General features: G+C 38.5%; 1 protein-coding gene across 1 annotated transcript in view; it reads right to left on the reverse strand.

The window, feature by feature from the left end:
- EML4 (echinoderm microtubule associated protein like 4) overlaps positions 1-13,170 on the reverse strand; it is a 37,205-nt gene extending 24,035 nt beyond the window's left edge. Inside the window, exons 1-6 of the mRNA XM_008950338.1 lie at positions 12,960-13,170; positions 12,331-12,463; positions 7,113-7,262; positions 5,548-5,617; positions 4,066-4,176; positions 1,577-1,672 (exon numbers count right to left, since the gene is read on the reverse strand). Coding sequence (XP_008948586.1) covers positions 1,577-1,672; positions 4,066-4,176; positions 5,548-5,617; positions 7,113-7,262; positions 12,331-12,463; positions 12,960-13,170 — 771 coding nt within the window. The remainder of the gene's footprint in view (positions 1-1,576; positions 1,673-4,065; positions 4,177-5,547; positions 5,618-7,112; positions 7,263-12,330; positions 12,464-12,959) is intronic.
- Between the last annotated feature and the right edge of the window lie 217 nt (positions 13,171-13,387).

Consider the following 13,387-nt stretch of genomic DNA (forward strand, 5'->3'; position numbering starts at 1 on the left):
CAGGACTGGTTTAATATTCTGAACAACAAAGCTGTGACAGAGGCATGTGGGACAACAGTAACATGGCTGGATATGCTGTTACTGAATTACTAACACCTCAGTGAGTATTTTATCCTTTACCAATAGATTTTACAAAAACAACAAACCGACTTGTCATTTATCTAACTTCTAAAGTATATTCAACAAAACTGTCTTTGTTGAATATGTCTTTGAAAAATCATCTCCTGGAGGCAATGACTCCACAAAGCACTTAGGTACATGCATCAGTGCATTTACTTCCTTGGGATTTAAGCCCAGGCTTTAAAGAAGGGTACATAAAAGTGCTGCTGAATCAGCACCTGGGGAGCACCCCTTTCCCACTTCACCATTTTTGGCTTGCTTTAGGAAAACAACCTTCCTCAGTGTTGTTTTTTGTTGATGGCCATATTTATTGAATTATGCTTCTCACTCACAGTTTCATCCACATGAGCATATTTGCTATATCCACAAATCCTATGGAAACTAAGGACTGAAAGATTGAATGGAGTTCAGATGAGAAAAGGCATCTTAGCTCAAGGGATGAAACTGCTCATACCAGCTATCGTGGAAGGTGCTTAGGATGCTGCAAGATCAAGTCCTAAGCACAAATAATTACTGCTGGCCAATTCTGAAACACTGAGGAACTCCCTGGAGAGTGGAAATAGTCAAAACATAGTCAAAAAAATGGAAATACAAGGCATAGGCCAAATAGCTTCATATTAAATATCAGCAAGCAATGAAAATACTGACAGAGAATTAACATTAAAACAACAGAATACAATTATTATTGGTCAACAAAACTTAGAAAATGAGTCAAACCAACCTAATTTTGTTAGCTGACATTATAAGTTTGTAATCATGTAGAGGCACTTAAGCTTGTAGAGTCATGATTAAATTTTTTAACCACTCAGTTCCACATCCTTGTAGTATCTCTTTGCTTGATATTGTATAATGCAAAGATGTCTCAAAACATGGACTTCTACACCAAGTTATTATTGGATTGTGTGTTTCCAGTGAAATCAACTTCAGATGGGCATTGAGTGCAACACCTCTGAGAACTCATTGATCAGAAATTTAGAAGTGTACTAAAGAAGCAGGGAAGCAAACAGGATTGCAATCTACAAAAGCACTAATGGACTTCAGATGAGAAAAGACACGTCCTGAGAATCGATGTCTGGAACTCAGTTCAGACAAAAATTAAAATAAAGAATGTCTAAAAGCTGTGTTGGTTTTGTTTTGTTTTTAAGAAACAACTCTATACTGAATCATCACTTCAGTTTCTTAAATCCCCGTGTTTTATTTCTTTTTAAATTGGGAAATTATTAGAGAATTTCTTTATCTGGATTGGCTTTTAGGGATGAGTAAAATGTAATAATAAGCTCTCCAATATTCAAACCCCTTCTAATGAACAAGAATACATTTTTGTGACCTTATACAAGCCAGTAGTATTACACAGTTACAGTTTCCAACTAATAATATCAAAAGTGTCTCACAAACTGTTCTATTCATGGGAACAAACCCACTTCTATTTAAGGATATTAATTTGTGCCATAATTACCTTTATTTCTGCTATTTTGGATTTCCTCTGCCAATCCCATACAGTGAGCATATGCTCATTAGAGTCATCAATTACACATAAATGAGTACCAGAATCCTAAACAAAAAGGAAAAAAAAAAGAAATGGTGACAAAATACTATTATACCCCATTTACAAACAGGGCAGGACAGTAGTATTTAAAAAAATCCACAAAGGTACAACTATAAATTAATTAAGTCCCTTTAAAGTAATGATAAGCTTGATATATCTGGCATTTTCCTTTAATATTAGAGATACACATGTTTTTACATAATCTCACAAAAGATGACCATGCTTCAAATATATTCTAGGAAAGCCTTAAAAGTATCTTACCAAGTTTTTCCCTTTCAGTTTGTTTTTGTTGTCTTTTTTTTTTTTATTTATTTGTTTGCAATATCATGCTACTACCAAAGAGGCTTCTGCCTTTTTCTGTGCTGCAAATATTTTGTCTTTCCTCAGTTCTGAGAGGACAGACACACAGCTCCACTTGTTTTGTTTCTTAAATGTCATGACCACATACACATAACTTCACATTATCAAATTTTGCAAGCACGTCTCATTGTTTTTCCCTCATGGAGCATTAAGTACCAGCAGTTCCACCACATAGTTGGTAAAAATGCAGCAAAGGTACCAGTTTCTGAATAAAATGATGCTGACAGAACAGAAAGACTGGCATCTAGAGTGCTGTCATACTGAAATATCTTATTTTGAAGAATTGTACAAGAAAATGGTAAATACAGCTGTATGGAATTAAAAGCAGACAAAATCTTAGAACAAATACATATTCACAGCAACACATACTTGCACAAACCAGTTGTTTCAAGGACAGGTGTAGAAAGATTTGGAGGAGGTCTTATTTTAAAGTTGATTCTTGCAGTTCAACCACATTCTCTATCAGATTATGAAAATAGAGGTGGTTGAAATTTTTATTCCCAAATACTATTATGAGCAGTAAAATGCATAAAGACATGTCAGTTATGAAGTGAAAAGAAATGGAAGACAGCAGTGGTGATATACACAGCTCTTGCATTGGCTGAGGAAATCTGTGGTAAGACCACAGTTCTCAATGCTGCCCACTCACTGTTTCAGTCTAGTGAAGAATCACGTGAGACTGTAAATAAGGTATCAAAATCAGTTCTAGTGACAGAACAGAACTGATAAAAACTAAAAATTAGTCCTCAAAATTTCTTTAGTGATTTGTTTCCTTTGTTTTTAAAAGGATGAAACATGTATTTATTCATCTTGAAAACAGAAAAGTTCAGAATTTGTAGTACAACTTGTTAGAGTGACAGGAATGACAGTAGTCCTTTCACATTATTCTGTTTATTTCTGCTCTCGACTTAAAAAAAACCCAAACAAACCACCACTTATTTACTGAAAAACAAAACCTAGATAACAACTAATGGCACAACATTTCAATGTTAAAGGAAACTGCAGCCAGAGAGGGTAAGTATTTATCTTCAATAGTTTGCTCTGGGACACTATTGAGTCTCCATCCTTGGAGATACCCAGAACTCAGGTGGACACTACCCTGAGCAGCACGTTCTGGCTGAGCCTGCTGTAAGCAGGATGGTGGATGAGGTGATCTCCAGACATCTCTTCCCACCTCAGCTGTCCTGTGAATCTCTTCCTCTCTTAGCAAAAAAAAAAAATTAGACTTTTTTTTTTAGGACATATTAATTCTTCTGGCTGGCATGCAGGATCACAGTGCAGGCCTTCAGTAGGTCTGATATGTCTCAGTGCTTTGGTAAAAATCCAAAGGCAGCTTACAGATTAAAATATACATATATTTTACAAAAAAACCTCAACATTATGAATTGAGAACTTTATCAGTGACAAGAAGCAAATCTGTGCTTGTTATTGCCTTCCTGATAAATCCTGTGGGCCTAGTAACGAGGCTTCCTTTTCTGTGCTGTTTTTTTTTATTCCTCTGTAAAAGTAGAGGCACAAATTGAACAAATTATTCCCTGGGGAAAAAAAAACAGCACAAGGTAATGTGTTGGTGGTGTGTGGGTTGTTTTGTTTTGTTTTTTAAATTTCCTGTTGGTGGATTCAAACCTTGCTCCTGCCGTGCAAGCAGAAAAGTTACCCCTTCTATCAGAACTCACTAAAATTTCTCTTCATGAACATCACTAGCAAACTTGTTTTTAACACCCACACAAAAAAGCCAAGCCCCTCACAAACAAAACCAAACCACAAAACCAAGCACGGACTTCAATTTCTAGTTGAGATTTTTCCTTGCCTGCTGTTTATTCACTGTGCTAGTTTGTTACCACAATTTTACACGTGCAGTTTCCTGTCTCTCCAGCTAGCTTGCTGTTAGCTGGTTTTATCAAGGATACATAAACTTTACCCACACACTTGTAATACCAAAACAGCTCAGCTAGACAACCACATACAAGATCTCCACAGATTTCCTTCCTGTTTACATAGGATTGGATAAATTAACTCATCAATTGGACCCCTCTTACCGCTTTCGAAAAGTCCAAGCACCCCACTCCACGCTCAAAAGTCCCAAGGCCGATGACCTGCAGTGTCACCAGGCTCACCGAGTCCCACACTCTAACATGGGGCTGCAGAGGCTGTGTGAAAAACCAATGGGACAAACAACATCATCAACAGGGAAGCACCCAGCAGCTGGTGGCAAGTTTAGTTCAGCAGATGCTACCGGAGCTACAAAGCGGAGACCGAAATGCAGGATGACCTCTGCTGGTGGGGCTGCTGGAGAGGATCTTGAAGCTCAAGAGGTGAGAGTCAAGACAATCTTGCTCCCTCTGTCTGGGCTACAAGCATGATAGCAGTGCCATCAAGGCAGGAAATTAAGTAGGGTGGCATTTGGTAGTTGTGAAAATAAATCTCTCTGTAATGGAAGCCAACAAATATATAATGGAAGAGCCATCTTGCATTTCAGAGCCCAGACCTAGCCACCTGAAGAGAATGATCAAACACTGTTTGATATATTTGATATATTAATCATTGTTTAATATATAAAGTAGGAAAAAACAAACCAATCAACCCTGGTGCACAGAGTCCCCTAACCCTCACCAAATACTCTATGAAAAGAGCCATGGTTATATTTCATACAAGCACTATCCCCAACCAGCTAAGATTCATAAATATGAAACAATCCCAAATAAAGTGGGAATTAAGTTGGCTTGAGGACAGCATTCACCATAGAATAAATCACCTCACTGATGGAAAACCAAACCAACCAGCCCTAACAAATGTGCAGTGGAAATCATAACATCTATACAAAAAACCTCACATCAATTTCTTACAAAATCTAAGAAATTAAGTTGAACATCTGAATAAAGGCTCTATTTAATATGCTTCTACACCTCACAGTATCTACTCTATTTTTCCCTTATTTTTTTTTTTCCATTTGTTTCTAACTTCATGTTGATAATCCAATTATTCAAATTCTTACAGTTTGCCAAGAGACAGAGACAACTATGTTTTAACATGCTTGCTCTCAAACGAGCAAGTTTGTAGGCAAGTTTGACACACCTTCCATGGATTCTCAAAGTTAATTTCTTCATCCATGAAGCCTTAAGAGTACACTGACCCACAGAAGGGGGACTTGTTCTCCTTTAGGAGATAACTTATTGAAAGAAATGTGACAGAAGCGACCTGGCAGTACAGATCAATTACAAGTTTCACATTTGCTTGCAGAATTAAAATTGAGTTTTCGGTGTCACAGGTAAAGGACTTGATTAGCTTCTGCTCTTTTTGATATATGGCAGAGTGCTTAGTAGTTACTGTCTTTTACTAGTGATATAGGCTGTAACTTTAGAAACAGCAAAATATCTCAGTAAAGGTAAACTCCAAACAGAAGGTGATGATGAGACGTCACAAACTCCAAACAGAAGGTGATGATGAGACTAAAAAAAAAACAAAATACTTTTTCCTGATTTCAAAACAAGTTACTACTGCTCAACAGCTCTATTACTTACCCTTCCATCTTTATCCACTCCAGCTAACTGTCCTGTTGCAATTCTAATTTTGTCTGGATGAACTGCAAGACTAAGACAGACAGAAATATGACTTGCTTTTGCTGTCATAGGTCTTCAAAACTGAGTTTTTTTTCTAATTTTTTTTTTTCCTTTCTCAACAGAAGCCCATGAAGACACTTATGATCCTAAATCCCACTTCAAATGAGACATCTTGAATATTTTTCATCAGACTATTTCATTACATGCTGTATTGATGGGCTGATCAGGCAATGGCTGCTGACACACAACCTGCAGTGCCATAAGAGCCACCTCCATCCATGCTCTAGAGGATCAAGGTTTGCACTGTATCAGGAGTTCATGATAACAAAATATACATTGTCTCATGATAAACTTTTTACACCTAGTTATGTGCTGTATTTTTAAAACTACAGCAGACTTTATGGCTAAACCTAAAGATAGTGTGAACCAGGGGGAAAAAACAGCTGAAAAGCTGGTGGAGGATTTGTGCACCCAGGAGTCAGGGATTACTGCCACTTGAAATAAATTAGTGATCTAACTAATGAAGTTCTCCAGTATGCTGCACTACATTAGTGTAAGGACAAAAAAGCTTTTGCTTATCCCATTTTGCTCTGGAGCTGATGTGAAAAAACAGATTTCAGAATACACATCCTATTAGTCCTAGTGATTTTTTGACCAACCTTCCTATTGGCTTTCTCTGTAAAATTACAAAGGTGAAGAAAGCCATTGAAACAGGGAAGGGGGAGGAGAAAGCCTGAAGAGGTCTGAACAATGGATGCCAAAGCCATTTACAATTAAGTCTAGTTTTTTGAATGAAAGTGAAGACACGACTGACAGCATTCCTCTGACAGGAAGCAATTACAGTTACCAAAGCACAGCCAGGAGAACAGAGAAGACAACCCTTCTCCATTCAGGTACAGTGGGGAGCTCACGTTCACCCTTACATTACATGCACTATTCTTCAGACTAATATTGTAAAGTCAGCAACTGCCTTTGCACCTCCTGTGACAAGGGCTTCAATCTCCCCGTGTCTGTTTTGTTTTGCACACAACTTTCTGATCCTTCAGAGAGTCTTAATACTTGGATGGGGCTTCTATCAAAAAAATGAGAAAATTACTGCTCAGTTTTCCATTTGGTTCTCCAGTTTTCCTTTGACTGCACCTCTGCTATAATGCCTTTAAATAAATTTAGAATTTATTTACTTCTACATTCTGCTAATTTAGAATTAGACTGACAACAACTTTTCATTTCTAGCTCACCTAATTAGAACAATTTATGCAAAGATCTCTTCTCTAATCAGACAATCCTACATTGTCTATGTAAGCTGTTGTTCTACATTTAAGACAGAAATCCTAAACTAGCATGGACTGCCTAACACCCTTCACTTGTGCAGCGTTTACTACAGTGAATGTACTGGGACTGAGGAAACAGAAAATAACTACAATTATGATGATATTAACAAGCTCATACATACATGCAGGAGAGAATAAGGAAATAAATTTCTGCATTGTTACATCCATACTTACATGCAAGTGTTATATACTGACCATTTAACGCAGTCTGTGTGACCCAAGTAGTGTCGCTGGGTTCTCTCCTCATAGTTAAACAGTACCACCACTGATGCTATAAAATAGACAATTTCTCCTGTAGGAAGGAGGTAAACATTGGCTCGACAGTCTCTTCCACGATACCCATACCTATACATTTTTGTTTAAAGTCAAGGTCTTCAAAATCACTGTAAGCCAGGAAAAAAAAAAAACATTCCACTAACTTTTTTTCTCTTTCTTTCTCTTAGAGGATTCCTGAGGAGCTCTCATGTAAGCAAATGCCTTTTATGTTTTCCTCTGGAACTAGAGAACAATTTCAGGAACACAATTTTAACAAAACAAACTCCATGGACTTCAGGAAACCAAATCCCTTAGAAAGGCATGCTCATCGTTGTAAAAAATAAAATACATAAAGCACACTGAACTAAAACAAATACAGTGTTGTCATTTTATAAACACCTCCATGTGAAGCTTCATTAGGGAACAGCAGGACTCACTGTTCCAATCTGACATCTTTTACAGCAACAGAGCTGTGCATCTGCACCTCAAGGATCAGAATATTACTTTCATTTGGCCTCTTAAAGCAAGCGTGTGAAAAGTCTTGATGCCCTTCAGAAAAAGGCAGGCTTCTGCACAGCAGCTGCCAAGGTCAGGAAATATTTCTTCAGATTGTTTTAGAGTATTTTTAAAACAAACAAAAGTCCAAGGCAGCTGACACAGTGAAAAATATTCTATCTAAATCTATCCAAAATATATAAAAGGGTTCATTTTTGTAGGAAACCCAGATGACTCCTAGTGACATTTTTTAAGTTTTACACACTGCAAACCAGCCTTGGTTAGCACTGATCAAACGTTATTGCAACTCATTATTTCTTAGAAACAGGTGCAATTTTCTTCACCTAGACTATTAATGTGGCTCTTTGCCTGTATTTCAGTTCCCAAGGTCACTAGGTACAATTAACATCATAACTCAGACTTCAACAGTAGCTCTGTAGCCCCCAAAAAATGTAACTTTCCTGTTATGTCCTGCACTTCAGAGAGCTCTCCACTTCAGTGCCAACTAACACACCTGCAAAAGCAAGGAAAGTATGGGAAAGACATTAAGTAATGTTAGCTGAGGGATTCCAGCCTTAGGTCCTGGTTAATCACATAAATAACAGAAAGCCAAAGACCAGCACAAAGAAAGCTGGATGGGTGCAACTGGCCCTTTCCCCTAAAAGAAAGCAGGTGCAGTAGTCCAAGTTCTGGAGTATCTAAACTGACATCTCCTAAGCTGACAGCCTGGTCTCTATTCTCCTCAAAAAAGGGCTACAGTTCTACCAAAAATACTACCACATGCCTTCCAGCACTGCCCCTCATGCCCCCAAATCCCTCACCACTGTACCTTTTCTCTTTTGCAGTTCAATCAAACCACAGGAACACTTGCCAAGTTAAACACAAGCTGTAACTAGACAATGGTTCAAAGAGGCACACCACATTCAGTTGCCAGTTAAATCTCTTAAGCGTATGGAAAACAAAACGGATTTATCTGATTTATATCTTGCTGTCTTCCATTTATTACAGAACACAATAGCTCCTCCAAAGCTGAGATTATTCACTGGCTTGCTTAGCAAATGACATTGAGAGAAATGCTGACAGAACACGATGCTTGAGGGCTGGAAAGAAAAAAAAAAAAAGCTGCTGTTTCTTTCTCCTCCATCCCTATTTACTTTCCCATTAAATTTTCCTCTGTCGTCTTCTTTTAAACATTGACAGAACAAAAAGAAACTCCAGAATGGCCTTTCATAAAAAAAAAACCAAAATAAACCAAAATAACCAGACCACTGAACTTTAAAAAATGATGGGCTACAAACCAATGAAAATATTTTTTCTATCCTGAAGCATGAAGAACACTATGCTAAATACATCCTCTGAGGAGAAAGGCAGATTTTGTTCATCTGCTGTAGACAATACGGAGTGTATTGATAAGGATTTAGTAAGACTGACATCTTTGAACATCCACCCTAGAAAAGTATTAATGATTTACACAACCACGTCTTTCCACAGCAGAAGTCTGCCATGCAGAGCTAAGGCTAAATATTTTGGCACCCACCATTGAGCTCTGGCATTCATGAGGCTGCAAAAGATATTTATGTTTTCTTAGTCTATTCCTTTCCTTTCCTCTTCATACACAATAAAGGCCCAAAGAGTGGTTGCATTTTCTAGGAGTGTGTTTTTTAGAAGCATGTAAAGGAACAACCTATTTTGTGAGAGAATTTTTTTGTTTTCTTCACTTTCCATTCCAGATTATCTTGAGAGAAAATGAGAGGGGTTGTTGCTCCACAGCACTTCTTTCCTTCTCCACACAGTCAGAAAAAAGCAGTTATTTATTATATATATGTTAACATAATAATTGACTGTCTCTCTCTACAGAAAAAGGGGCAACATAACTTTGACACTTAATATCCCCTAAATTTCAATTTTAATCTTTCAATAACAGCAATGTTTTAACCAGGGCAATTGAGAAACAGTGGTCTTCCTATTGTGAATTTTTCCTCACCAATTACAAACACTGTTTTGTCACAACACTTGATATGCTTAACAGGTTTTAGTTGTGGTGGCTTTTTTTTGTTTGTTTGTTTTTAATTGGCTAAGAACAGCCATGGCCCTAAAGAAAAGTGATCCACTGTACACCAAAATTTAATAGTAAATTTACTGCTGGCTTCAATTATTCTTAGAAAGAAGAGCACTAGTGCTAAAAATAACCTCATAGCAGGGAGTCAGGAACAGCCTCCAGACACTGAACTATACACTGGGAGAAAGAGTCTATAAAGTCACCTCCTGTCAACAGCAGCACTGTCTCTGACCTCTGCTGTTACTAAACAAGCCCCTTTCACTATTCCTAGGAATACCAGATAGGCTTTAACCAGCTCTGAAGTGCAGAATACTGCACTGCAAAGCAGGGATACCCAAATTACATTATTAAATTTAAATGAAATCACTCAGGAAACAGAGAGCCAAGAGCTCACGCTTCCTCATGATCTACTTTATCTTGCCAAGCAGCTTAGTTATTGCTTCAGTTGACAGGAATTAATCTGCAAGGCAGACAATAAGTGTGTGCTGTTGAATCTACAGTACTGGCTATCAGTAGGTGAATACACCTGCAGGACACAGTTTATCTGAAAATAACACTTCCTCTCCCAAACTAACCAATCAAAAACCCAAACCAAAACAATACAAAAAAACCCAACCCAGGAACCCTTCTGTTCTTGCCTTGAAGTTGTTCATAGCTCATCAGCATGTTTCAAAACAATAACAAAGGAAAACCTAAACAATCACCCAGAAGGCAGAAGAATTAAAGGCATTCAAAACTTACAGACTGAACGATCCAACACCCAATTGACCTTTCAGTTGCAGAACACTGGCATGACTAAAATATTCTGTGCCTCAGTGTCCCACGCCTTTTTAATAAGGTGCACACGCTTCAGTTTGCCATCACACTTGGAAGTTACAGCTGGCTTGCAGATTTCTTCCCCTTGCTAAACCTGTGCATGAAGTACAAGATCTGCTGCTGCTGTATCATCCCCTTTCCAAAATGGAGAAGCAACGTTGTGGAATTTCATAGAGACCAATATTAAGCCCTCATAAATTTTACTGCCTTTTCATCATTGTTTTCCTCACCGCTGTATCCTAACAATACTCTACACTCAAACATGCTGGTCTGATTTAAGATGACATTCCCTTAAATTCCAAAAAACATATGGACAGGTTGTTGAGACTAGATTTATTTCCCCCTAATTAGCCTGCCTCAGGAAACTGGTTTAACCTGAACTTAAGGTCCTTGGACATGAAATAAGTGTGTCTACACCGGGATTTGCACCTACTTAACAGACGATGTGATTTCATGATCAGTTTTCATCAGTCTGAACTGCTCATTGCTGCTGCAAAAGCAGATCTGATCTTCCTCCAGTATGCCAGCTCTAGCCCTTGCGTGTTTGTGGGGCAAACCAACCCAATGGGTTGATCCTGCTGAAAGTGAACTCCACAAGAAAAAGACTACATTGCAGCCAGATTGCAGACTGACCCAATTCACTCTGCAGTCATGAGTGCCAGTATCACCAACCCAAGAGCTGTGATGGCAGAAAAGCTGAGCACCACAGCTTTGCAAAGCATGAGTAAGAGCTTCCTTCTTCCTTCCACTGAGACCTTTAATCCAAAACTATCCTCTTTTATGGTCTAAACTTCCACAGTCTCACTGAAAAGTTCAGAGGACTTGAGTTCCTCACCTGCCCTTCATAACTAAGAACCCAATTTTATCTCTCTCAAACATTTATTAGTTAATAAAGGCAGGGAAAATAATACAAAAATCCTCTTTCCTAAAGCAAGTGCCAAAGTCTAGCTTAAAATACATGTATGCCTTAGTCACCAACAGATATGCTGAGAGGGGTATGGGCAGCCTCTGTCTGTACATATCCTGACACTTGACGGTGTATCATCAGCATTCCTAAAAATCTTCCTGCTTTCAGCAACATCAGAAGGATCAACCTGAAGATTATTAGACCAACTCCAGTGCTGCCTAGACACGTTATTTCAATGAAGTCCTAAGAAGCCTACTTATACAATCACAGCTTACTGGAAGACTCTGCAGAGATGGAGGTGGTGAAAGGAAGACATGCAAAGAAGACATGCAGGAGGATATGCATTTAATGCAAACTAGTCTCCCAGAAATTAACCTCTTCACTTTGAAGCTGAAACACAGAAGTAGTGCAAAGGATGCTGCTTCTGCAATCCTTGCCCTGAGAGTAAGGGCAATGAGAAAGTAAAAATCTTCCATAGCTCTAAAGCCTCCTGAAAATGAACAGAAATTGAAAACTAACAAAGTTCCTGAATGTAAAGCCTACATTAATGCAGTAGGGACATTTTTGAAACACTAACTCTCCAAAGACAATTTCTTTCCTACCTAAAATAAATTGCAACTTGTTTCAACAGCAAAGAAAAAAAAAAAAAGGTACAACTTTTCCCTATCTAAATATTTGGCAGCTTAAAGTCATACTATACAGTAACTAAAACCTATTTCAATAGTCAAATTGTTACATTTAACTTCCCCCTTCCACCCACCCCCCAGCTTTTAAGTAATTTTTATCTGTGAAAAAAGACAAAGACCAGTTTCTGAAGGGAAACAAAACAAGCAAGACAAGACAAAAAGGGAACAGCAAGTAGTCACTGATCTCAAGGATACACCCACTCCAGTTTTAACTTTTCAGGAGGCAGCTCTGTCCTAATATCATCATAGTTTTCTACATCAGAAGGAATGAACATTGTGATTGGTCGACCTCGCATGAACATCTTGATGTATTCTCCCTCTGTTGAAACAAAAAAAGAGTATTAACCACGTGCCAAGTTTACACAAGAAATAAGCACAAAAGAAATGAGTAATAAGCACAGAGATGCAAATAACACTTGTGATTATTTCTGAAATGCAAGCTTGGTAAAGGCCCAGATTTATTTTTTTATTTTTTCTTTTAAATGGAACACTAAAACAGACACACACACAAGAGTAAGCGTTAGTTGAGTTTGTGAGAGAACAGACTGAGCGTGTAACATTTTAGACATGCAAATTAACTTAAAGGTAAATTTCAAATTCAACTTAAAATCTGAAATTGTATAAGTAAGTAGTCATTGAATCACAGGATAAAGTATTGCAGGGACGTCAGGAAGCCTTTCAGTCCAACCCCTGGCTCAAACCACACTCAACCATGAGGTCAGACTACGTTGCTCAAGAGTTTTGCCTAGTTCAGCCTTGAAAACCTCCAAGGATGGAGGTGACACCACCTCTCTTGGCACCTGACAATGTGCCAGCACCCTTACGGCTTTCGCAGTACCTCTCTGCAGCTCCTCTTGTCTGCAGCCTGAACCCCTGCCAAGGACTCTTCTTTCTAGTAGGTGAAGAACCTGGCATTTGTCCTTGATTAATTTGGCAAGGTTCCTGCAGGCCCATCCCTCCAGCTTGCCCAGGTATTCTTTGGTTGTCAGCTCTGCCCTCCAGCATATCACACTGGGACCCCTTGTTGGCTGTCATCTGCAAACCCAAGTGTCCTGTGTTGCCTGCTTCAGGCCATTGCTAAAGATGTCAAACAGGACAGGTCCAGGACAAAACCCTGATGATTTCACTTGGTACCACTTGGCCACCACATAGGGTATGATCACAGACCTCCGAGGCCAACCATCCCACTAGTTCTTTTACCCAACCTAGCTGCCCACCTACCCAAACCGTAATGGTCAGCTAAGATAGAAGG

Source organism: Merops nubicus, unplaced genomic scaffold (assembly GCF_000691845.1).
Source record: "Merops nubicus isolate BGI_N331 unplaced genomic scaffold, ASM69184v1 scaffold13392, whole genome shotgun sequence".
Classification (NCBI taxonomy): domain Eukaryota; kingdom Metazoa; phylum Chordata; class Aves; order Coraciiformes; family Meropidae; genus Merops; species Merops nubicus.